At 41.0% G+C, this 25,970-nt stretch overlaps 1 protein-coding gene across 2 annotated transcripts in view; it reads right to left on the bottom strand.

Annotated features, from left to right (window-relative positions):
- Positions 1 to 284: 284 nt before the first annotated feature.
- gas7a (growth arrest-specific 7a) overlaps positions 285 to 25,970 on the bottom strand; it is an 87,046-nt gene continuing 61,360 nt past the window's right edge. For both annotated transcript variants that reach the window (XM_060902610.1, XM_060902611.1), the window contains 7 exons: positions 23,220 to 23,294; positions 23,010 to 23,088; positions 20,989 to 21,120; positions 13,105 to 13,228; positions 8,997 to 9,076; positions 8,650 to 8,748; positions 285 to 1,636 (listed from right to left, as the gene is read on the bottom strand). In XM_060902610.1, coding sequence (XP_060758593.1) covers positions 1,523 to 1,636; positions 8,650 to 8,748; positions 8,997 to 9,076; positions 13,105 to 13,228; positions 20,989 to 21,120; positions 23,010 to 23,088; positions 23,220 to 23,294 — 703 coding nt within the window. In that variant the 3' untranslated portion in view covers positions 285 to 1,522. The remainder of the gene's footprint in view (positions 1,637 to 8,649; positions 8,749 to 8,996; positions 9,077 to 13,104; positions 13,229 to 20,988; positions 21,121 to 23,009; positions 23,089 to 23,219; positions 23,295 to 25,970) is intronic.

Raw genomic sequence — 25,970 nt, forward strand, 5'->3', positions numbered from 1 at the left:
CGAGCGCAGTCTAACACACAAAACGCCTTTTCTTTTCCAGTGAATGGCATTTCTATGCCTAAAAAGATAAAAACAAAAAACATTAAACATAAAATTTTGACCTGTTTCCACACATGCTGTTAAAATTTGAGGTCAACTGAATGAGAATTGGCAAAGTTAGATGGTGAAATGATATCAAATTTTTGAAACACCCTGTATATATACCATATATATATATATATATATATATATATATATATATATATATATATATATATATATATATATATATATATGTGTGTGTGTGTGTGTGTGTGTGTGACAAACAAAGGCTTCTTTTTCTTCATTTAAATTAAAGCAATTTCTACGCTCCCCTCTAAAGTTTATCCTTAATACCAGCTCAAGTAACTTTTGTGACTAAACTTGAAATGAACACAGAATGAGATTATGATGTTGCACGGAGCTGATTATGTTCTGCATAAAGAGGTTTCTTGGCTTTGCTTGAGGAAAAGTTACATGATTGGATTTACAAATGCAGTATTTTGCCAACACATGCTCTATGAACACATTCAATGGGCTGAAATTTTCTTTTTACACAAATATTATTCCGTAGATGAAGTAGCACTATTCATCACCACATTGTTTTGAGAACTACGTGCTTTTTGCAAAACAAGCCTGCAAAAATAATTTTTAAAAATATCCATACTTAGATAATGCATTTTATTCAGGCTTTTTTTTTCTTCATCAAGGCTTTTGTTGTTCATGTGGTAGATTTGGGTTGGGTATGACTATAATCAAAATCCCATTGTATTTCTCATTGCAATAAATTCTGCATTTTTTATACTACATTGAAGATGTAACAACATAACTATACAATGACACTATAATAGAATATTATCCTGCACAAATTCTACAAATGGGATCATGCTGGTTACTTACGTTAAGACTGCTGCCATTTTCAAACTGCAGCCGATTTTTCCTGTAGAAAGCATTTTTGAACACGATAAACAATTGAGTTACTTTTTTAAAACTATTATTTTACAGAAATAATGGTCTGATTTATGCATGCGCCCATAATGTTATGATATTTCGGCATTTGTATGTGCTTCTTTCGATTAGCAACATGAATGTTGCCTGAACGTAGTTAACTGTAACATTTATTTGAAAAGATTTCACTGCTTGCATTGTGTATATGCAACATGTTGATGCAGTAAAATAATGAGATCTGTGTGAGCTGAAGATCGATAAGGCTGGTGGATTTTTATTCATGCAAAACAAAGTGCTGAGTAGAGTAATGCACTCTGCCTGTAAACTGTTTGATATCAATGATATCACCACTCTTTGTAACTTTGTATTTTGTATGTTCATTGAAAGATATTGAAGAATACAAATGCTGGCTTGAGTGGGACAATGCTTATGGCTTTGGCCGAGAAGTTGAAGTGTTGTACAGACAGACAGGCAGACTTATGTAGTTTGGGTGACGTGTGTAATGTGTGTATGTGTGTGTGTGTGCAGTTGTCTTCTGTTATAAGGTTAGTGTCCTTTAAATGTCCATGTCCACAGGTCTCAGATCTCCTGTCTTGTGTTCCCGCACCCACAGCTCTCTGTCTTTGGCTGGATCCACATTCCGGAGGAGCTGGTCCACTGGCTCCAGGGTCTACAACACACAAGTCAGACATTACTCAAGTGAAACACGTCTTTCAAAATGATGCTTGCTCTACAGTCTGGTGTTCTACATTGGGAAAGTGGGCATCCTATAATATGTAAAGATATCATCACTCCAGCTACTTTTACTTGATGATCAAGTCTAGGCCTTATGTTGTTCCTGGTTTATCTACAGTAGAGATGTACAATCATGTGGAAAAAATAAGTAAATCCCATAGAAATTGTAGACTGTTCTCAATGTAGTCAAGCAAGCAAACATTTCCCTCTCAGTGCCGACAGATAAAGGTAATATACTCCAACAAATGACATGTAAAATTGACGTTTTGTAATCATTTTCATAATTTAAGTAAAAAAAAAACAGAATCAGTCAAAAAAGTAAGGACACCCTGGAAAATTTAAGTACACCCTTACGTTTATCACACTTTCCAGTCCATCAAATTAGAATCACATGTTCCGGATTAGGTGCCATTGATGAGAACCTCCTGCAGGTGGAGGTGCAGGTGGAACCGGTCTTATTTAAACCTAACATCTAGAGAGTATGGTGTTCTCTATTTATATTGAAGTGTGTGGTGTCATCATGCCAAGCTCTAAAGAGCTCTCTAAGGATCTCAGATGAAAGGTTGTGGATGCCTCTGAATCTGGCAAGGGATTTTAAAAGATCTCTAAATTATTAGAAATAAATCATTCCACTGGCCCTGGTTTATTCTATAGCAGAATATGCTGCCGCTGTCTGGTCGCACAGTACGCACACCAAGGCTGTTGATACAGTCCTTAATGGTGCAATGAGGTTGATTTCAGGAATGCTAAAGTCCACCCCCACGGTCATGCTACCTGTGGTCTCTGGCATCCCTCCTCCCTCCATTTGACGCGACTACCAGGTGCTTAAACTGGCCGAGAAGGCTAAAGAGGGGGGTAGCCTGGTACCCCTACCCGACCCTACAGCAGCCCCGCAATGCATCCAGAGACAACACTTTGCTACTAGAGCTGCAAAGCTTCAAGAACATCTACCGCTGTCGGTGTCCTGGGTGGAGAACAGGTGGCAAGAGGAGTGGAGTGTTCTCGACACCAGACTCCACATGTTCATCAAGACTCCCACTGCCAAGCCCAGTGGTCATCAGCTGGATTGTAAGGCCTGGGGGCGACTGAATCGTATGCGCTCTGGCTGTCGCAGGACTCGCGCATTCCTTAAATCCATTGGTGTGTGTGATAACGATACCTGCGAATGTGGTTTGCCACAGACATTGCAGCACCTAATCCATGCCTGCCAACCTTGCGACCCCCAAACAACCTGGAAGGCCTAATAGAACTTGACACCGATACAGCCGAATGGCTCAAGAGCATCCCCATTTGACAAGAGGTTAAATGAACGACGATGATTCCACCGTAAGGAAAATCATCTATAAGTGGTGTAGATTTCAAACACCTGCCAATTTGTCCAGCAAATTCAGCCCAAGAGCAGACCATTTGGTGCTAAAAGAAGTCTCCAAGAACCCCAAAATTTCATCACTGGATTTGCAGTGCAACTGTTGTTGTGAAAGTGCAGACATCTACAATCAAAAAGAGATTGGACACATTTGACCTGCATGGGAGGCATGCCAGGGAAGAGCCTTTGCTGTCCAAAAGGAATGTTAAACAAAACTAGTTTACCAATAGGCAAAAACCAATTCTTTTGGAATAACGTGCTCTGGAAAGATGAATCAAATGTGTGGTGCAGACCAAAGATGGCTTTTCAGAAGAAGAACTTCACACCAACTGTGAAGCACGGTGGTGGAAAGGTCATGATTTGGGGTTGTTTTGCTGCCTCAGGGACTGGGACGCTTGCATTCATTGATTCAACTATGAATTGTGAATCATATCAAAGAGTGCTTGAAGATCATGCAAGGCCATCTGTTTAAAAGTTGAAGTTGAACCAGAGGTGGACCTTTCAGCAAGATAATGATCCTACACACTCTAGCAAATCCACCAAGGAATGGCTCAAAAAGAAGAAATGGAGGGTTATGGAATGGCCTTGTTAAAATCCCAGATTTAAACCCCATTGAAATGTTGTGGGAAGATTTGGAAAGGGCAGTACATACAAGAACACCCTCAAACATCTTGCAACTGAAAGAATTTTGCATGGAAAAGTGGTGAAAAATGTCAGCAAGTCGATGTTTGAGACTGGTGGACAATTATACAAAACGCCTACAAGAAGTTATTTTTGTTAAAGGGCACAATAGTCGGTTCCGAAGCCAAGGGTGCACTTACTTTCTCCAGAGAACAATATTACATCTTTTGATATGCTTGTTGAATAAATGATTGAAAGAGCTAATTTTCCTTCTTGTTTTGTTCAAGTATATCACCTTTCTCGGTAGGCACTGTGCCAAAAGCATGCAATGTTTGCTTGTTTAAATATGTTGAGAAAAGTCTACAGTTTCCATGGGATGTACTTATTTTTTCACATGAATATACATAAATATATACAGTACATACAGTGGGGCAAAAAAGTATTTAGTCAGTCACCAATTGTGCAAGTTCTCCCACTTAAAAAGATGAGAGAGGCCTGTAATTTTCATCATAGGTATACCTCAACTATGAAAGACAAAATGAGAAAAAAAAATCCAGAAAATCACATTGTCTGATTTTTAAAGAATTTATTTGCAAATTATGGTGGAAAATAAGTATGTGGTCAATAACAAAAGTTCATCTCAATACTTTGTTATATACCCTTTGTTGGCAATGACAGAGGTCAAACGTTTTCTGTAAGTCTTCACAAGGTTTTCACACACTGTTGCTGGTATTTTGGCCCATTCCTCCATGCAGATCTCCTCTAGAGCAGTGATGTTTTGGGGCTGTCACTGGGCAACACGGACTTTCAACTCCCTCCAAAGATTTTCTATGAGGTTGAGATCTGGAGACTGGCTAGGCCACTCCAGGACCTTGAAATGCTTCTTACGAAGCCACTCCCTCGTTGCCCGGGCAGTGTGTTTGGGATCATTGTCATGCTGAAAGACCCAGCCACGTTTCATCTTCAATGCCCTTGCTGATGGAAGGAGGTTTTCACTCAAAATCTCACGATACATGGCCCCATTCATTCTTTCCTTTACACGGATCAGTCGTCCTGGTCCCTTTGCAGAAAAACAGCCCCAAAGCATGATGTTTCCACCCCCATGTTTCACAGTAGGTATGGTGTTCTTTGGATGCAACTCAGCATGCTTTCTCCTCCAAAAATGACAAGTTGAGTTTTTACCAAAAAGTTCTATTTTGGTTTCATCTGACCATATGACATTCTCCCAGTCCTCTTCTGGATCATCCAAATGCTCTCTAGCAAACTTCAGATGGGCCTGGACATGTACTGGCTTAAGCAGGGGGACATGTCTGGCACTGCAGGATTTGAGTCCCTGGCAGTGTAGTGTGTTACTGAAGGTAGCCTTTGTTACTTTGGTCCCAGCTCTCTGCAGGTCATTCACTAGGTCCCCCCGTGTGGTTCTGGGATTTTTGCTCACCATTCTTGTGATCATTTTGACCCCACGGGGTGAGATCTTGTGTGGAGCCCCAGATCGAGGGAGATTATCACTTGTCTTGTATGTCTTCCATTTTCTAATAATTGCTCCCACAGTTGATTTCTTCACACCAAGCTGCTTACCTATTGCAGATTCAGTCTTCCCAGCCTGGTGCAGGTCTACAATTTTGTTTCTGGTGTCCTTTGACAGCTCTTTGGTCTTGGCCATAGTGGAGTTTGGAGTGTGACTGTTTGAGGTTGTGGACAGGTGTCTTTTATACTGATAACAAGTTCAAACAGGTGCCATTAATACAGGTAACGAGTGGAGGACAGAGGAGCCTCTTAAAGAAGAAGTTACAGGTCTGTGAGAGCCAGAAATCTTGCTTGTTTGTAGGTGACCAAATACTTATTTTACCGAGGAATTTACCAATTAATTCATTAAAAATCCTACAATGTGATTTCCTGGATTCTTTCCCCCCATTCTGTCTCTCATAGTTGAAGTGTACCTATGATGAAAATTACAGGCCTCTCTCATCTTTTTAGTGGGAGAACTTGCACAATTGGTGGCTGACTAAATACTTTTTTGCCCCACTGTACATTATTCAGATTGAACAGAAAATATGTTCGAAATGGATACAAATACAGATACAAACAGGAGATGCACTATTCTGGGGTGGGTTTCCCAAAAGCCTCTTAATGCTAAGAGCATCTTAACTAGGAGAGAGAGTGTTCATTGTGATGCTCACTCAACCATTTAATGATGATCTTTGTGCTACGATGCTTTTGGGAAACCCACCCCTGTTTTTTTCTTCTTTAGAAAGCTTGGCTGAAAGGTTGGCAGGGCTTGTGGGATCCGGTGGAATGCAACAATCAAGTCACGTAAACGGGAGGGTTTTTTTCCATCGTAATATGACAGCTTGTGGGACAAACAAAGATGATTACATGATGGATTTACTGTGTTTATTTATGACATGCTGACAGTCCTGGTATTTCTACATCTGGGTTTTCTTCTTAGTTCAAAATAATTAGTTTTCTTTTGTTTCAGACATGTAAAAGCTTTTTACCTTTACCTGACATGTTTCGACGGTGTAACTTCCGTCTTCATCAGAGGGTCACCCGGACACCATAACATCAGCTGATTATAAAGGCACGTCACACACCAACATCCGGGTGACCCTCTGATGAAGACGGAAGTTACACCGTCGAAACATGTCAGGTAAAGGTAAAAAGCTTTTACATGTCTGAAACAAAAGAAAACTAATTATTTTGATTTAAGAAGAAGACATAATGAACGTAATATATTTATTTTTCTTCTTAGTGTTCTCCAATATTTCTGGAGGCAAAGTGCTTCATATTTAATTTAAAAAAAAATCTGGTTTAGGCCACTCCCACGTCAGGCTTAAATCTGAATACAGATATGAATGTTTGGAGATGCGTGTAATAAACAGATACGTATACAGATAATGGCATTGTGTTACACCCTAATCTACAGACTTGCATATAATAGAAACAGAATACTTCTTCACTCTCACTTGTCTTTGTTCAAGAGTATGTCACAGGGCTTAAGTGTGGTGGTATAATGCAGAGAGCGCTCTTATTGTGGCTAACACTGATACTTGCCAACCAACCATCATTAAAGCTGCAGCTTTCACTGTTGCATGCCCACAACATTTGTTTACTCAGCCCTGGCTTGGACACCCTGGTGACTGAAAAGCTATGTGGCAGGATTTGCTAAAGCATTTAGCCCTGGGTGAAAGATGTGGAGTATGCACTTTTAGTAACAGGATCAGTAACTGGATCATGTCTAATCCTGTCGCTGACTAGTGAGCTGTGCGTAAGAAATGTGTACACAGACTAAGGAGTGCTGCATCTGATTGGAGCCTGATGATGTATGATAAAATTTTAGGAAGAATACTTGCATGGTGGCCTGGGAAAACCTTTCACATTGTGAAATGTTGAAATTGTGTCATATATAAAGTTTTAAAGACTATGGGTTTTCCTGAACTGAAATATATTTCTCTCCTGCACATATCTCACACAAGTAAAATTATAACAGTCTGATTACCTCCAGGGTGGCATAGTAGTGCAGTGGTTAGTACTGTTGCCTCAGAGCAAGAAAATTCTGGGTTCGTGGCTGACTGGGACCTTTCTATATGGAGTCTGCACGTTCTCCCTGTGCCTGTGTGGGTTTGCTCCAGTTTCCTCGCACAGTCCAAAGACCTGAGGATTAGGTCAACTCTAAATTGCCTATAGACATGAATGGCTGTTTGTCTCTGTGTTAGTCCTGACATAGACTGATGACCTTTCCAGGGTGAACCCTATCCCTTCCCAGATGTCCGTTGGGATTGGCTCCAGTTTCCCCCACAACCCTGCCAGATAAGTGGTATAGATGATGGATGGATGCATAGCCTCAAAGTGGAAAGAGATAAATCCATCCATCCATTATCCATAACGGCTTATCCTGTGCAGGGTCGCGGGCGAGCTGGAGCCTATCCCAGCTGACTATGGGCGAGAGGCAGGGTACACCCTGGATAAGTCACCAGATCATCGCAGGGCTGACACATAGATACAAACAACCATTCACACTCACATTCACACCTACGGTCAATTTAGAGCCGCCAATTAGCCTAACCTGCATGTCTTTGGACTGTGGGGGAAACCGGAGCACCTGTGTGGGGGGACACAGGGAGAACATACAAACTCCACACAGAAAGGCTCCCGTCAGCCACTGGGCTCGAACCCAGAACCTTCTTACCATGAGGCAACAGTGCTAATCACTACACCACCCTGGAAAAGGATAAAATTGCAGTTAAAAATTTATTTCCGATTCCACTGAATGATGTCATCACACTGGCTAAAAGCAAAGTTTGTTAAACATCTTCCTTATCCAACATGATCTTTTCAGAAAACCTAGAAAAGCTTAGAAAAACATTTCTACAACATTTATAGTACATTCTCTAAGTGTCACAATTTGTTCAGGCAGACTATTCAGTGGGCGGCAGGGTGGTGTAGTGGTTAGCACTGTCGCCTCACAGCAAGAAGGTTCTGGGTTTGAGCCCAGTGGCCGACGGGGGCCTTTCTGTGCAGAGTTTGCATGTTCTCCCCGTGTCTGCGTGGGTTTCCTCCGGGTGCCCCGGTTTCCCCCACAGTCCAAAGACATGCAGGTTAGGTTAACTGGTGGCTCTAAATTGACCGTAGGTGTGAATGTGAGTGTGAATGGTTGTTTGTCTCAGTGTCAGCCCTGCGATAACTTGGTGACTTGTCCAGGGTGTACCCCGCCTCTCACCCATAGTCAGCTGGGATAGGCTCCAGCTTGCCTGTGACCCTGTAGAGCAGGATAAGCGGCTACAGATAATGGATGGATGGACTATTCAGTGGCTATGTTGCTTCATGATGAAAGGGGTAATAAAAGTCAACTTTCATCACTGAACAAACAATGAGCTGTGTGCTGTGGGTACCAAGCTGTAAGGACTATAGCTTATAAATGAATGGTGTTAAAACACTACGTGTATCTTTCTATTACTCACACTTTGGTTGAACATGTCTGTCTCACGGCGTAGAGTTGTGTACTGGAGCAGGTGCTGCTGTATCATCTCCACTCTCTCCACTTCAAGCCTTTCCAACTCCTGCAGAAAGCAATCGGACGTGAAACGATCAGCATATGAGCGTGTCCTAGAATATTATCTAACATGGTATGGTTATAAACTGTTCAGGGGATACGGGGATCTACAGATTCAGATTCCTATTAGGAATATACAACAATTTTGTATAGTCGAAATGAGGGATGAGATTAAGAAAATGGATTTTTGTAGTTCTAGACAGACAGTGTTGGCTACAGCGCAAATAAATTGGTCCAGTGTGTAAGTTTAATTACCAAACTTGTAGTGACCATCTCTTCGAACCACTTAGATTGGGCTTGATTGTAGAGATCCACACAGCGCATCAGGTCATCACCTATTGCCGGCAAAACAGAAATTCCTGTAGTACTTGTAGTCATGCGTACAGAACCACGGCCTCAGATTTTATTTACACCAACAGGGGGCAGTCACAGCTCAGAGAGCATATATTTTTTAATATTCACTGGAAAATACCAAAGAAAGAAATATTTCTGTGAAGGAAACATGATGGTATGGCTAAGATTGAGACAAGAAACTGAATATTCAACCATATGAATAAAGTGACATATCCATGTATATAGGAATGAGTTTGGTGACTTTAATGATGTTTACCTCAATAATTGGGACATGATAACTGACAGCATCTAACCATGAATGATGTTTCCTATTTACGGTGTGAACTGTGCGTTACATGGGTGTGCGTGTGTGTCAGTAGGGCTACACATAGGAGCTCATAAGCAGAAAAAAGGAAAAGGCAGGTGAGATGTTAACACTTCCACATTTAAATGTGCGATGTACGTCAGAGTAAGGAGCACAGAAAAAAAAAAAATTCAGTACATATTGCTGCTTAGCCAAGCTGCAAGATGGTTCTTCTCCAGTAAAATGCATCTGTACATTCATGCATAGTGTACTCCTAGTACTGAGGTTTATAATAAACTATGTCTTGTCTAACTAGTCACACCAATTAACTCCACATACTGTAGTGCGACAAACTGGAACTGAAATGCATTTAATTGGGATGAAAAATGTCAAGAGTCTGCACAAAATAGTGCCAGTATAGTTCATACAACTATTTACAAATAAGAATAATCATAAATGTTGAGATTGAATAAGTATTTGACCCCATTGGTGTCTCATCTCATCTCATCTCTTTATCTCTAGCCGCTTTATCCTGTTCTACAGGGTCGCAGGCAAGCTGGAGCCTATCCCAGCTGACTACGGGCAAAAGGCGGGGTACACCCTGGACAAGTCGCCAGGTCATCACAGGGCTGACACATAGACACAGACAACCTTTCACACTCACATTCACACCTACGGTCAATTTAGAGTCACCAGTTAACCTAACCTGCATGTCTTTGGACTGTGGGGGAAACCGGAGCACCCGGAGGAAACCCACACGGACACGGGGAGAACATGCAAACTCCGCACAGAAAGGCCCTCGGTGCTCGAACCCAGACCTTCTTGCTGTGAGGCGACAGCACTAACCACTACACCACTGTGCCACCCTGGTTCATGTGGCCCTAAATTCTCTGCTATTTTTTTTTCCCTGGTTCATGGTGAAGCAGGAAAAAATAGCAGAGAATTTAGGGCCACATGGCCCTAATTAATTAATTGCTCTATTTAAAAAAACTAATAAAATTGGAAGTATGTGATTCGAATTCAGTAGCTTTCAGTCCACTAAAGAAATAATTGGGTATCAGGGAAAATTCTTTTTATGACCTACACTTGAAAAAACTTAAAGGCAGTATAGCTTTAAGTATTGCATGGGCACTGAACTACAGATATTAATATGGTAAGTTCAGTCTGTATATCACATAAGTATCTGTGATGCACTTATGTTATAATCAAAATCCCTCACACCCTTTATTCAGAGTTTAAGTAAGCACACCTACTGAGTTAATACAGACACTGCACACATCAGTGTTCAGACCTCAGAACTGTCTAAAGACTTAAGTGCTCAGACAGGGTGGAGGTGCATCTCAAGTCATCTGCTATTTAGATTTAGAACTTAAGTATTTTTTCTTGCACAAGGAGCTGAAAAAAAAAACATGCACCGGTCAGTATTTATATTGTTTTTAGTATTATGGATAGTTATGTAAAATGAAACATAATTGACTACAGCAACTATATAGTATAACTGAGAAGTTACTAAAAATGCAAACCTGTGCACAATTTTTTGGTTGTATAATCTGTTGTAATTTGGTCATTCATGTTATGAAATGCACCCCTAAAGGCCCCTTCATGCCACCCTGATCTTAAATGCAAACACAGTGCTGCCAGATACTGCTGTTTCTGAAAAAATGTAATGCCAAAAGAAATAAAATGAGTAAACGTCGGAGCTTCAAGATGGATAAATGTTGACGGTAATTGCAAAGTTACTCTTATCATCGAGTGAAAGTTATAAACCGGTATACACTCTTTGGATCAGTGAACTTGGTGTTTATAGCTAACTCAAGGAATAAACAAATCGTTCCAATGTTTTTGTAGTTCATTTTGTACAGCCTATATTCTACCCAAAGCACCTAAGTTGTTGTAATTTGTTGCATTTAATCATGAACTTCACGTCTTTAGGCAATAAAATATACATGATGAAATAAAACCTGGCATCCTCAGAGGCATAAACGCCAAGCAGATAATTTCAACAATATGAATCAGCTACACAGAAAATAGTCTCCGCCTCAGATGTTCCATCCAAGGACCATGGAACATCTGGTATCTTTTGTACACCTTTCTAGCCATGAGCTTCAGAATGTTAAAGGCTTCAGTAGGATTTGGTTCTTCACCCTTGCATGTATACACACATTTTGAATGGGAAAATAAACACTCTAGTATGAACACTGTGATGCAATTAGATTTTGGGTCAAGATATAATCCATCCATCCATCATCTGTAGCCGCTTATCCTGTCCTACAGGGTCGCAGGCAAGCTGGAGCCTATCCCAGCTGACTATGGGCGAGAGGCGGGGTACACCCTGGACAAGTCGCCAGGTCATCACAGGGCTGACACACAGACAACCATTCACACTCACATTCACACCTACGGTCAATTTAGAGCACCAATTAGCCTAACCTGCACGTCTTTGGACTGTGGGGGAAACCGGAGCACCTGGAGGAAACCCACGCGGACACGGGGAGAACATGCAAACTCCACACAGAAAGGCCCTCGTTGGCTGCTGGGCTCAAACCCAGGACCTTCTTGCTGTGAGGCGACAGCGCTAACCACTACACCACCGCGCTGCCCTCAAGATATAATCGATTTAAAAAATGTTTGTGTAACAGATAGCAATAGAATAGAGAGCGATATAGAATAGAAAGTTAGTACATAAGAGAGAACTTTCCCTGCATATCTAGTCACCAGATTCAAATATGTCCTTGGTGCACTGTGTAATTTCAGACCCTAAAGCAGACACCAAACTGTTCTTCTTTGTATGCCTACACACCATCTTCTGCCTGGGCTCTGACTGGGTGATAATACTCTCCCACAGCGCATCAGGCAGTTCACAGCTTTGAAATGCTGCATCCTGCTGGTTTCCACATCCCGTCCTGTTCAATGGTGCTGACTGGCCAGCATTGAAATCTAGTACTGATAGTCCTCAATTGGTGAAGGCAGCCGTTTTGTGAGCTTGACTGCTTTTAACTTCCCCTCTAAGGTTTTTATCCCACGCTGTATGCACCAGATCTCCAGTTTTCAGTTGTCTGAAGTGGACAGAACCTGGTTTCTTTAAAATGCTGGATCCTGGCAATGCGACAAAAAAAAACCCTCTTCCACAGGCACAACACTGTTTGCTAATGGACTTCACACTAGAGTGACAGATGAAAAAAAACCCTGTTTACTGACATTTAAATAAGGAATGCTAGATAATGGCAGGCTTATTTCAGGGGCAATTTTCCAAAGGAGTAGCTGGAGAGGAGAGCAGAAAGTCTTGAGCAAAGTATACTGAGACAATGTTAGGGAAAAGGTTCATTCTTACGGTTCAGTAGAGAACCAAATTCAACAACTTTTATTCATATTGGAGGAATCTGTATCTGCCTTTTTTAATCTGTATCTGCCCACAGGAAACCATGGCCTAATGGTTAGAGAAGCAGCTTTGCGACCAAAAGGTCACCGGTTTGATTCCCTGGATCAACAGGAATGGCTGAAGTGCCTTTGAGCAAGGTACTTAACCCCTAACTGTTCCCACAGACTGATCTGGGTATGTTATATGTTGCTAAGTGCCTGTAAAGTAATGTTTAAAACAGTTCTAGTATGTCTAGACTCAAAACACAATGATTAAGAAAAGCAAAGTCACTAAAAACTTAGTGTTTTTGATCACATCGAGTGAAAAAGCAATAAATGTTGAAAAAATGCTGCTGGAAAAACTCTGACCTGCTTGAGTGGATTTCCGTCGGGCCTTCTTGATGTCCTCTTCAGTCTTGTTGCTCAGTTTGATCTCCAGTTGCTGCGTCTTCACTTCCAGGTCCTTTTGCCTATCTGCCAGAGCTTTACGGGCCTGCAGTCACACAATTGACACAGGCACAAGGCAAGCATTAATACATCGCCTCCAATAACCCCTAGCCTGGCTTTGCTCTGTTATTTCCCTGTAACTTATAACTAACGATATGCATCCAGCACCTCTTTTTGTATTGGCATTCCTATTATCTGGAAATGTTTTCAAGAGAAATTGATAAAACGTCTATAAATGCTGGTCCATTTCCTATCAATCTGGAGAACTGATGAACTCCCTCTAATGAGTTGTAAAACTGTACAACTCTTTTGAAGCTCGTGGGAAATGAGGCGCTGGGAAAGAGGCTTGCGACAGCACAAGGTGTTTTTATTCACTGCTTACTTTCGCTTTTTCAGTGACTTAAACTGCCCCCACACAAAACCACTTTAACCTGGGAGAAAGCCTGTTCGCATGGCTCTGTCCACTGGACCGGATCTGATGCCCCCTTTTCAGTGAGGTCAGTCAGCGGGCTGGTGACAGCTGAAAAATTAGGTACAAAACTTCTGTAGCAGCCAGCCAGCCAACCCTAGGAACTGCCTCACCCCCTTTTTGGTCTTGGGTCTCGGGCAGGCTGCAGTTGCTACAGTCATCCATTTGAAGATGCACCTGCCCATGACCCAAGTGGAAGCCCAGATACCGTACTTCTACCTGCCCATTTGCCCACTTCTTTGGGTTTGCTGTGAGTGAATCCCACGCATCTCAGAGATCTCAGGACAGCCCTCAGGTGTTGTAAATGCCACTGCCAATTATTATTGTAAATAATGATATCATCCAAATAGGCAGTGACATATGCCCTGTGTGGGTGGAGGTTTCTATCCATGAGTCGTTGAAACATTGCTTGGGACGCCAAAAAAAAAAAAAAAACACACACACACAGAAGGGTGACAAACAGGTGTAAACCAAATGGAGTGGAAAAAGTCTTTTTTTTTCACAGGATAATGGAGTCAAGGGAATCTGCCAATATCCCTTAGTCAAATTTAGACACCACTTTGAATTTTTTACATAGAGACAAGTCTACATAGAAGGGGACTGACCCGTTGGTTTTGGTAACCAAAACCACTGGGCTGCTTCAATCACTGTGTGACTCCTGAGTTACCCCCATGCCGAGTGTAACCTTGAGTTCGTCCCAAACCACTTTTTGTTGTGTGTGTTCGAGGAGCCGAATACAGGCACTTCTATTAAAATGGCTGGTGAGTGTACAATAGTTATTTACCTAGATACCATTAGATAGATAGCATTCTCTGTGTTAAACTATAACAGCACTTGACTACTTAAATGGAAATTCCCGTTTTATAATTTTTGGGAAGTTTTATCTGAAATAATTTCCTCAGAAACCTTCAGAATGGTCTACAAACTACTCAGCCACTATAATGCTGTTGTTTTCTGGTGGGAAAAACAACATATACAGTACAGGGTGTTTCAAAAAATTTGACATCATTTCACAATCTATTAACTTTGCCTATTCTTGTTCAATTGACCTCAAATTTTAACAGCATGTGTGGAAACAGGTCAAAATTTTATGTTGTTTGTTTTTAACTTTTTAGGCATAGACATGGGGTCGGCACGGTGGTGTAGTGGTTAGCACTGTCGCCTCACAGCAAGAAGGTTCTGGGTTCGAGCCCCGTGGCTGACAGGGCCTTTCTGTGTGAAGTTTGCATGTAATCCCTGTCTCCACATGGGTTTCCTCTGGGTGCTCTGGTTTCCCCCCACAGTCCAAAGACATGCAGGTTAGGCTAATCGGTGGCTCTAAATTGGCCATGAGTGTGAATGGTTGTTTGTCACTATGTATCAGCCCTGTGATGACCTGGTGACTTGTCCAGGGTGTACCTCGCCTATAGTCAGCTGGGGTAGACTCCAGCTTGCCTGCGACCCTGTACAGATGAGAGATGAAATCTTATATTGCTCAACATTAAGCCTGATCAGTTTCATTTACCTAGACTATGTAGTGTCTGGGATATTTATATCTCAAATAATATTAAATTTGTTTTGAAACACCCTGTATTGCTCTCTTGATGCAATGAGGAGCTCAATGCCTCACCCAACCACCTGCTCTGGAAGAGAGAATCTGGGCACTGATACAGTATGGTGAAGTGGTGGCGATGCATACAGCACAATCTGTTAATGTTATGGTTGCTCATTTATATTTGGGAAACATTTAAAGATATTTACAGTGGTGTTTGAAAGTTTGTGAACCCTTTAGAATTTTCTATATTTCTGCATAAATATGACCTAAAACATCATTAGATTTTCACACAAGTCCTAAAAGTAGATAAAGAGAACCCAGTTAAACAAATTAGACAAAAAATATTATACTTGGTCATTTATTTACTGAGGAAAATTATCCAATATTACATATCTGTGAGTGGCAAAAGTATGTGAACCTCTAGGATTAGCAGTTAATTTGAAGGTGAAATTAGAGTCATGTGTTTTCAATCAATGGGATGACAATCAGTTGTGAGTGGGCACCCTATTTTATTTAAAGAACAGGGATCTATCAAAGTCTGATCATCACAACACATGTTTATGGAAGTGTATCATGGCACGAACAAAAGATATTTCTGAGGACATCAGAAAAAGTGTTGTTGATGCTCATCAGGCTGGAAAAGGTTACAAAACCATCTCTAAAGAGTTTGGACTCCACCAATCCACAGTCAGACAGATTGTGGACAAATGGAGGAAATTCAAGACCCTTGTTACCTTCCCCAGGAGTGGTCGACCAACAAAGATCACTCCAAGAGCAAGGCGTGTAATAGTCGGCGAGGTCACAAAGGACCCCAGGGTAACTTCTAAGCAACTGAAGGCCTCCCTCACATTGGCTAATGTTAATGTCCATGAGTCCACCATCAGGAGAACACTGAACAACAATGGTGTGCATGGCAGGGTTGCAAGGAGAAAGCCACTGCTCTCCAAAAAGAACATTGCTGCTCATCTGCAGTTTGCTAAAGATCACGTGGACAAGCAAGAAGGCTATTGTAAAAATGTTTTGTGGACAGGTGAGACCAAAATAGAACTTTTTGGTTTAAATGAAAAGCATTATGTTTGGAGAAAGGAAAACACTGCATTCCAGCATACAGTGGTGCTTGAAAGTTTGTGAACCCTTTAGAATTTTCTATATTTCTGCATAAATATGACCTAAAACATCATCAGATTTTCACACAAGTCCTAAAAGTAGATAAAGAGAACCCAGTTAAACAAATGAGACAAAAAAATTATACTTGGTCATTTATTTATTGAGGAAAATGATCCAATATTACATATCTGTGAGTGGCAAAAGTATGTGAACCTTTGCTTTCAGTATCTGGTGTGACCCCCTTGTGCAGCAATAACTGCAACTAAACATTTGCGGTAACTGTTGATCAGTCCTGCACACCGGCTTGGAGGAATTTTAGCCCGTTCCTCCATACAGAACAGCTTCAACTCTGGGATGTTGGTGGGTTTCCTCACATGAACTGCTTGCTTCAGGTCCTTCCACAACATTTCGATTGGATTAAGGTCAGGACTTTGACTTGGCCATTCCAAAACATTCACTTTATTCTTCTTTAACCATTCTTTGGTAGAACAACTTGTGTGCTTAGGGTCGTTGGCTTGCTGCATGACCCACCTTCTCTTGAGATTCAGTTCATGGACAGATGTCCTGACATTTTCCTTTAGAATTTGCTGGTATAATTCAGAATTCATTGTTCCATCAATGATGGCAAGCTGTCCTGGCCCAGATGCAGCAAAATAGGCCCAAACCACAATACTACCACCACCATGTTTCACAGATGGGATAAGGTTCTTATGCTGGAATGCAGTGTTTTCTTTTCTCCAAACATAACGCTTCTCATTTAAACCAAAAAGTTCTATTTTGGTCTCATCCATCCACAAAATATTTTTCCAATAGCCTTCTGGCTTGTCCACGTGATCTTTAGCAAACTGCAGACGAGCAGCAATGTTCTTTTTGGAGAGCAGTGGCTTTCTCCTCACAACCCTGCCATGCAGACCATTGTTGTTCGGTCTTATCCTGATGCTGGACTCATGAACATTAACATTAACCAATGTGAGAGAGGCCTTCAGTTGCTTAGAAGTTACCCTGGGGTCCTTTATGACCTGGCCGACTATTACACGCCTTGCTCTCGGAGTGATCTTTGTTGGTTGACCACTCCTGGGGAGGGTAACAATGGTCTTGAATTTCCTCCATTTGTACACAATCTGTCTGACTGTGGATTGGTGGAGTCCAAACTCTTTAGAGATGGCTTAATAACCTTTTCCAGCCTGATGAACATCAACAACACTTTTTCTGAGGTCCTCAGAAATCTCCTTTGTTCGTGCCATGATCCACTTCCACAAATGTGCGTTGTGAAGATCAGACTTTGATAGATCCCTGTTCTTTAAATAAAACAGGGTGCCCACTCACACCTGATTGTCATCCCATTGATTGAAAACACCTGACTCTAATTTCACCTTCAAATTAACTGCTAATCCTAGAGGTTCACATACTTTTGCCACTCACAGATATGTAATATTGGATCATTTTTCTCAATAAATAAATGACCAAGTATAATATTTTTGTCTCATTTGTTTAACTGGGTTCTCTTTATCTATTTTTAGGACTTGTGTGAAAATCTGATGATGTTTTAGGTCATATTTATGCAGAAATGTAGAAAATCTTAAAGGGTTCACAAACTTTCAAGCACCACTGTAAGAACTTTATCCCATCTGTGAAACATGATGGTGGTAGTATCATGGTTTGGGCCTGTTTTGCTGCATCTGGGCCAGGACGGCTTGCCATCATTGATGGAACAATGAATTCTGAATTATACCAGCAAATTCTAAAGGAAAATGAATCTCAAGAGAAGGTGGGTCATGCAGCAAGACAACGTCCCTAAGCACACAAGCCATTCTACCAAAGAATGGTTAAAGAAGAATAAAGTTAATGTTTTGGAATGGCCAAGTCAAAGTTCTGACCTTAATCCAATCAAAATGTTGTGGAATGACCTGAAGCGAGCAGTTCATGTGAGGAAACCCACCAACATCCCAGAGTTGAAGCTGTTCTGTACGGAGGAATGGGCTAAAATTCCTCCAAGCTGGTGTGCAGGACTGATCAACAGTTACCGCAAACGTTTAGCTGCAGTTATTGCTGCACAAGGGGGTCACACCAGATACTGAAAGCAAAGGTTCACATACTTTTGCCACTCACAGATATGTAATATTGGATCATTTTCCTCAATAAATAAATGACCAAGTATAATATTTTTCTCATTTGTTTAACTCGGTTCTCTTTATCTATTTTTAGGACTTGTGTGAAAATCTGATGATGTTTTAGGTCATATTTATGCAGAAATATAGAAAATTCTAAAGGGTTCACAAACTTTCAAGCACCACTGTAAGCACAAAAGACAATCTACACAAAAAACCTGTACTGTAAAATAAGAAAAGATAGGATAAACTTTATCAACTATAAAACTTTTATAAAATATTGTCAGACAAAACTTTATTTTAACCCTTCATCAATAAGGCATCATGTCATACAATATCAAGTCAACTCATGTTCAGTTGCATAGTAGTGTTATTTAACCATTCCCTGTAATTAACATAGCGGACGTTTTACTGTTTACAAGCTATTTTTCTTTGCGAAGTCTGGCATGGTTAATATATATTTCATTAGGACTATTATGATACATGCCTTTTACTTTTACTGTCAGCGCATAAGATATATTCAAACATGGTCACAGAAAATACTATTTACTATCTGTTTTAAATTAATATAATAAAACCTAAATTAAATAAGATTACAAGAAGAAGAAGCCTTTATTTATCACACGTACACTCAAAAACAGACTTAAGCACAATGAGATTTCTCCTCTGCATTTAACCCATCTGAAGCAGTGAACACACACATGCACACACAACTGAGCAATGAGCACACACACGTATACCCAGAGCAGTGTAGCTATGCTACAGCGCCCAGGGAGCAGTTGGGGGTTAGATGCCTTGCTCAAGGGCACTTTAGCCCAACCTTCAGGCCATGGCTGCCCTGTGTTAACCTAACTGCATGTCTTTGGACTGTGGGGGAAACCAGAGCACCCAGAGGAAACCCACGCAGACACGGGGAGAACATGCAAACTCCATACAGAAAGGCCTCCGTCAGCCACTAGGCTCGAACCCAGAACCTTTTTGCTGTGAGGTGACAGTGCTAACCACTACACCACCATGCCACCCCCTTAGCAAAGAATTAGTCTGATTGGTATGTGGTGTAAGCTGTAATGACATCACACATTTGCACTGATGTTATGTCTGTGACAATAACATACATCATCACTTAAAATAACCAGACACAGTCCCTGTGTCCAAAATCACTCACTACTCACTATATAGTGGACTATATAGTGTGTTCGCCATTTTGTAGCGCTGTCCGAATGTATACTGAGAATTATTACACCCGATATAATGGACTCATAGTATCCCACAATGCATCATGAAAAGTAGTGTACAACTGATGGCCGCTAACCAAGCAACATATACCATCATGCACTGTGGTCACACTGAAAGAAAAGTGTGTTGGGGTGAATATATGGAGGAAGAAACACATTACAAATGGATATTCGAGTACAGTTAAAAATAGTAAGAGAATAGAAAAAAGCTAAAATAACATGAGACAGATAAAATACAAGAATAAAAGTTACAGTTCAGAGCCAGGAATTAATCAAACTTGATTTAATAAAAGGCAGCGGCAAAGAAGAAAGAAAGTATTCACCCTTGATTTAAAAGAACTGAAAGATGCAGCAGACACAAATCACTTTGTATTTATTAATGTGGGAAATACGCTCAGTATAATATGTATTTATCACAGAAATACATGCATGTACAGTATTTATTATTTTGAAAACCCACCAGCCGACTGATCTGGCACGTTTTAATTGTGTGATAGTAATGACGTAAATAACGGCACGGCGGAGTAGTGTCAAAGTGTTTTTTTTTTTTCATTTTATCAGTGAGCTCACTATATAGTCCTCTATATAATAATTCTCTCTATAGTGAGTATGGAGTAGTCAACGACTGAGCGATTTCGGACACAGGGTACGTATCCATACAACTACATGAGTGTGTTTGACATGTGTTCATATGAAAAAAGACCCAAGCATCTATTCTATTGAGGATCAGGATTTTTAGTGAGTAGTTGTGTGTATTCGTGCTTCTATCCCACTGCTTGCTGTGTATGTGTGTGTGTGTGTGTGTCTACAGGATTAATGCTGCAGAAATAATGAGTTGCTGCTTCCTGCTGCTAAGGTTTGCCTTATTTTAGGGAGAATGTGTTTGGACTGGGGACAGAATTATTGTCTCAGCAATAATTATTTCATCACTTGAAATAATCAGACACTAGCAGCTTTTTCCTGGCTATGTTACAAAATACATTATGACCGAGATCATAAAGTGCCTAGCTAATTATAAAACATGTGCTAATTAGTACCTAGGAAATATTAGGAAGTACAGTTAGCTGTCATGGTGTCAAACAGTATCTTGGTAATTATGGTAATAGTAACATGACACTCATATCACTGGATGTAAACTGTCACGGCAGCTCACATCAACATATGGCATGCTGACACATGGTGTGTTTATGATTTGGTTATTTCAGCCTTACAGGATTCAAGTAAGGTGTAAAGATCGAATTTGATAAATTTAGTTAATAATATTCTAAAAACCTCTCTCAGCTGAGAGCTCTTGGTGTATTTATAGAGAAAATGCTTATGGAGTTGACAAAAAACCTACAACTTAAAACATACCTTCTCTACAGCAGCGTAACGACTGACCAACTGTTTCCTCAGGTCAGCAATGTGGTGGTCATATTTCTTCATGTCCTTCTTGAAGTTGTCCCCTCTGAACATCAGCAGTGGCTTCTCCACCTCGCACTGAAGCTGTAAGGCAGAAGTGGGAAGGTTGGTGTGAAGAGAAAAAAAAAAAACCTCATTACACTCATAACTACAGCCCACTCACCCTACAGTACTGACATCCGTACACTTGTGTAGGTGTAGGTGAGTGTAGGTGCTGTATCCACACAAGTACATGAGTGTGTGTGACGTGTGTGGCTATGAAAAAGGACCCAGGCATCTATTGTGGATCAGGATTTTTAGTGAGTAGTTGTGAATATCAGTGTTTGTATCCCACTGCTTGCTGTGTGTGTGTGTGTGTGTGTGTCTCTACAGGATTGGGACTGCAGATATAATGAGTTGCTGCTTCCCGCTGCTAAGGTTTGCCTTATTTTGGGGAGGATTTGTTTGGACCGGGAACAAAATTACTGTCTCAGCTACAATTATTTCATTCTGGGAGAGTGCCAACATTTTCTTTGTGTCTTTAGAGTCAAGAAAGTTTTATAAATCATACCTATTTTTAGCAGCGAAGAGGGTTTTTTTTTCTGAGCATTTCTCATTATAAACATCCATCCATCCATTATCCACAACCGCTTAACCTGTGCAGGGTCGCAGGCAAGCTGGAACCTATCCCAGTTGACTACGGGCGAGAGGTGGGGTACACCCTGGACAAGTCGCCAGATCATCGCAGGGTTGACACATAGAGACAAACAACCACTGACACCCACATTCACACCTACGGTCAATTTAGAGCCACCAATTAGCCTAACCTGCATGTCTTTGGACTGTGGGGGAAACCGGAGCACCCGGAGGAAACCCACGCAGACACAAGGAGAACATGCAAACTTCACACAGAAAGGCCCTGTCAGCCACTGGGCTCAAACCCAGAACCTTCTTGCTGTGGGGCGACAGTGCTAACCACTACACCACCGTGCCGCCTCATTATAAACATTAAAGAGTATATTTACACACAAGCCCTTCCAAATATTTGTGTGCATATTTCTGGACATATTGTAGATTTATCTGATGACAAATTCATTGGGCTTAGATCCATTTCGCTATGGGACGTACCTATAAAACAATTTGATTCTTCAATTACTATATTAATTAGGTTATCCAACAACCTGACTCATACTGGTTCTTCTTTACAGCATGATATTATCTTTAAATAAACAAGAAGACAGAGCCATCTATATCCCCCACCCTATATACCAACTATGAACCAAGTTTCAAGATATTATTTGTCACATTTTTCAAGTTCTGCTGCAGGAAACCAACCCTACCTCTTTACACTGACCTCAGCAGCCCATGGCATAAACCCACCGGACCTTTGGTCCAGGTGAGCTAAAAATTAAAATTTCTCACATTTCTTAGTATCAAAAGGCACATATACATTACTTAATCAACACATATACCAACTTTCAACACCATACCACTCATAGTTTTCAAGTTCTGCTCCGGAAACAAAACCTACCCCTAAGACTAACCTGAGAGACTAAGTCTCTCTAAGTCTGAAATTGTTTCCATGGAAACATGGAAAAATTTAAATTTCTCACATTTCTTAATATGAAAAGGCACATCTACATCACCTTGTTAACATGTGTACCAAGTTTCAAATCCGTATCATGAATAGTTTTGGATATATGCTCTGGGAACAAACATTGCTCTTAGAAACTAAGTGAAAATCTATTTTATGTAAAAATTTGAAAAGTACTCTTTTTTTCAAAAATCCAAAATAGCAAAAGGCACCAGTTCACATGTTACTTGATATGTACACAAAATTTCATGAAGATATCTTCAGTAGTTTTAAAGATATGGCCCGGAAATGAAAACGTCACCGGACGGACGGAACCTGTTTCTATATCCCCCGCCAAATTTCATTTGGGCGGGGGATAATATGTATTCTAACAATAATATTGTGTTTTGCTGGTTCTTACCTTTGAAGAGAATTTAAGATGGACCTCTGCTTCATCAGCCAAACTCCTCTTTAGCTGGCTCCAAGCCTCTCCAAGTGTCCTAAACCAAGCCAGAATATCCACTGCAGTGAAATAACACTAGAATACATGTATATACGCACACACATGCATTACTCAATCACTATAAACACCCACACACAGAGTTGCCTGCTACTATCTGGCTTTACATACCCCTCTTCTTGAGCAGCAAGTGGGATCTGGGAAAGCTTGGAGAGGTTCTTGGCGTACTCTTCTTCAATCTTTATTCTATTGCAAACAGAATGTATGGGAGAAAAATAGTCAGAGCTGGTAACATGATGTCCCAGAGGGTAGAGTACTGCAAACAAATGAGTTACTGACCATCAATCTGATACAAAATACTGCTGGCTACACCTGCTGAATTGATGAGTTTCATGTTAATAATGTAATTAATCACACAACGCAGGCATGGGGTACACATTTGCCATGACAACACTTGATGAGAATAAGCCATAGGCAGAGTTGTATAATAGGCCACCCTTGTTCTGAGGGTAAGCGACGAGACGGTGAGTCCCATGGGATTGAGGAAGCCATTGGCAATGAAACAGCTTCAGCAAAGATGCCCTTCAGTTTGTTTTCCACAGGTCCAAAGCGATTGTGACAATGTCTGTGATGAGCCACTTTAATGGAAAACTGACCGAGTGACAAACATATGAGTTATGTAAATTAAATCTGTGCTGTAAAATGCACCAAGATGTTCTAGGTAGCGCAATGGAGATTTTTTTTTTTTTACAAATGCCATCAGGTTTCAAAATGCCTAACTTCAGCGTGCTACGTTGTATAACTTAGATCCCACAGAACAGTGAGGCCATGGTTTACTAAAGGTGTAAAAACATACGCAAACTTGGTAACACCTGCAAAAACGTGCAGGCTGATTACGAACAAAAGAGAATGAGTTGCTTGTTTTGCATGTTTGCCTTAATGAATATGCCATTTAGTGATGGAGTTCATTCAAACAGAGTCAGTTCAGAGTCATTTAGCACCTGAAATGTGATTTATTAAACGTGAAAGCAGTGTTGAAGTCGAATCACTAAACCTCGAGTCTGAATCCAGTCTCGAGTCCCCAGTGTTCAAGTCAGAGTCAAGTCCAAGCCATTAAAAAAAATTTCAAGTTGAGTCCACTACTGATCTGAGTCGAGTCCGAGAACGAAACCCCAACCGCACCATTTGATGGTGGCCATTTCAGCACCATTAACATTAGTTTGTTCCTGAACATGACGTATGAACAAGTGAATGTGCTTCTCTTTGTCAGAGAGTCCTTAGTATTCTGTTAGAGATGGTTTGGAGACAGATGTAAGTGCAGAAGGTGTGTTTATTAATACAAGTGAAGACAGTTAAACAATCCAGAACGGCAGGCAAAATCATAAAACAGTGAAACAGGCAGTAGGTCGAGCGAGGCACAAACAGGCTATCGTAGACTCGGCAGAATCAAAGACGAGAAACAGGAAATCAGGGATCAGGAAACCAAACAAGGAAATAAGGCTCAGTAATGTGTCAGCAACGCGACTCAATACTTAGCAAAATGTGTTTTCACAGTTTTTATATAGGCGTGCTGATTGCGTCTTAATCCTGTGCAGGTGCAAGTCGTTTACTGCGTGTGAGAGAGTCCGCCTGGTGCATGCGCTGCCCAGAGCACGCCCGAGAGCCTACAGTGATGCTTGAAGGTTTGTGAACCCTTTAGAATTTCCTATATTTTTGCATAAATATGACCTAAAACATCATCAGATTTTCACACAAGTCCTAAAAGTAGATAAAGAGAACCCAGTTAAACAAATGAGACAAAAATATCATACTTGGTCATTTATTTACTGAGGAAAATGATCCAATATTACATATCTGTGAGTGGCAAAAGTATGTGAACCTTTGCTTTCAGTATCTGGTGTGACACCCTTGTGCAACAATAACTGCAACTAAACGTTTCCGGTAACTGTTGATCAGTCCTGCACACTGGCTTGGAGGAAGTTTAGCCCATTCCTCCGTACAGAACAGCTTCAACTCTGGGATGTTGGTGGGTTTCCTCACATGAGCTGCTCGCTTCAGGTTCTTCCACAACATTTCAATTGGATTAAGGTCAGGACTTTGACTTGGCCATTCCAAAACATTAACTTTATTCTTCGTAAACCATTCTTTGGTTGAATGACTTGTGTGCTTAGGGTTGTTGTCTTGCTGCATGACCCACCTTTTCTTGAGATTCAGTTCAAGGACAGATGTCCTGACATTTTCCTTTAGAATTCGCTGGGATAATTCAGAATTTATAGTTCCATCAATGATGGCAAGCCGTCCTGGCCCAGATGCAGTAAAACAGGCCCAAACCATGATACTACCACCATCATGTTTCACAGATGGGATAAGGTTCTTATGCTGGAATGTAGTACTTTCCTTTCTCCAAACATAACGCTTCTCATTTAAATCAAAAAGTTCTATTTTGGTCTCATCTGTCCACAAAACATTTTTCCAATAGCCTTCTGGCTTGTCCACGTGATCTTTAGCAAACTGCAGATGAGCAGCAATGTTCTTTTTGGAGAGCAGTGGCTTTCTCCTTGCAACCCTGCCATGCACACCATTGTTGTTCAGTGTTCTCCTGATGGTGGACTCATGAACATTAACATTAGCCAATGTGAGAGAGGCCTTCAGTTGCTTAGAAGTTACCCTGGGGTCCTTTGTGACCTCGCCGACTATTACACGCCTTGCTCTTGGAGTGATCTTTGTTGGTCGACCACTCCTGGGGAGGGTAACAAGGGTCTTGAATTTCCTCCATTTGTCCACAATCTGTCTGACTGTGGATTGGTGGTGTCCAAACTCTTTAGAGATGATTCTGTAACCTTTTCCAGCCTGATGAGCATCAACAACGCTTTTTCTGAGGTCCTCAGAAATCTCCTTTGTTCGTGCCATGATACACTTCCA

The sequence above is a fragment of the Neoarius graeffei genome, chromosome 20 (genome assembly GCF_027579695.1).
Source record: "Neoarius graeffei isolate fNeoGra1 chromosome 20, fNeoGra1.pri, whole genome shotgun sequence".
Classification (NCBI taxonomy): domain Eukaryota; kingdom Metazoa; phylum Chordata; class Actinopteri; order Siluriformes; family Ariidae; genus Neoarius; species Neoarius graeffei.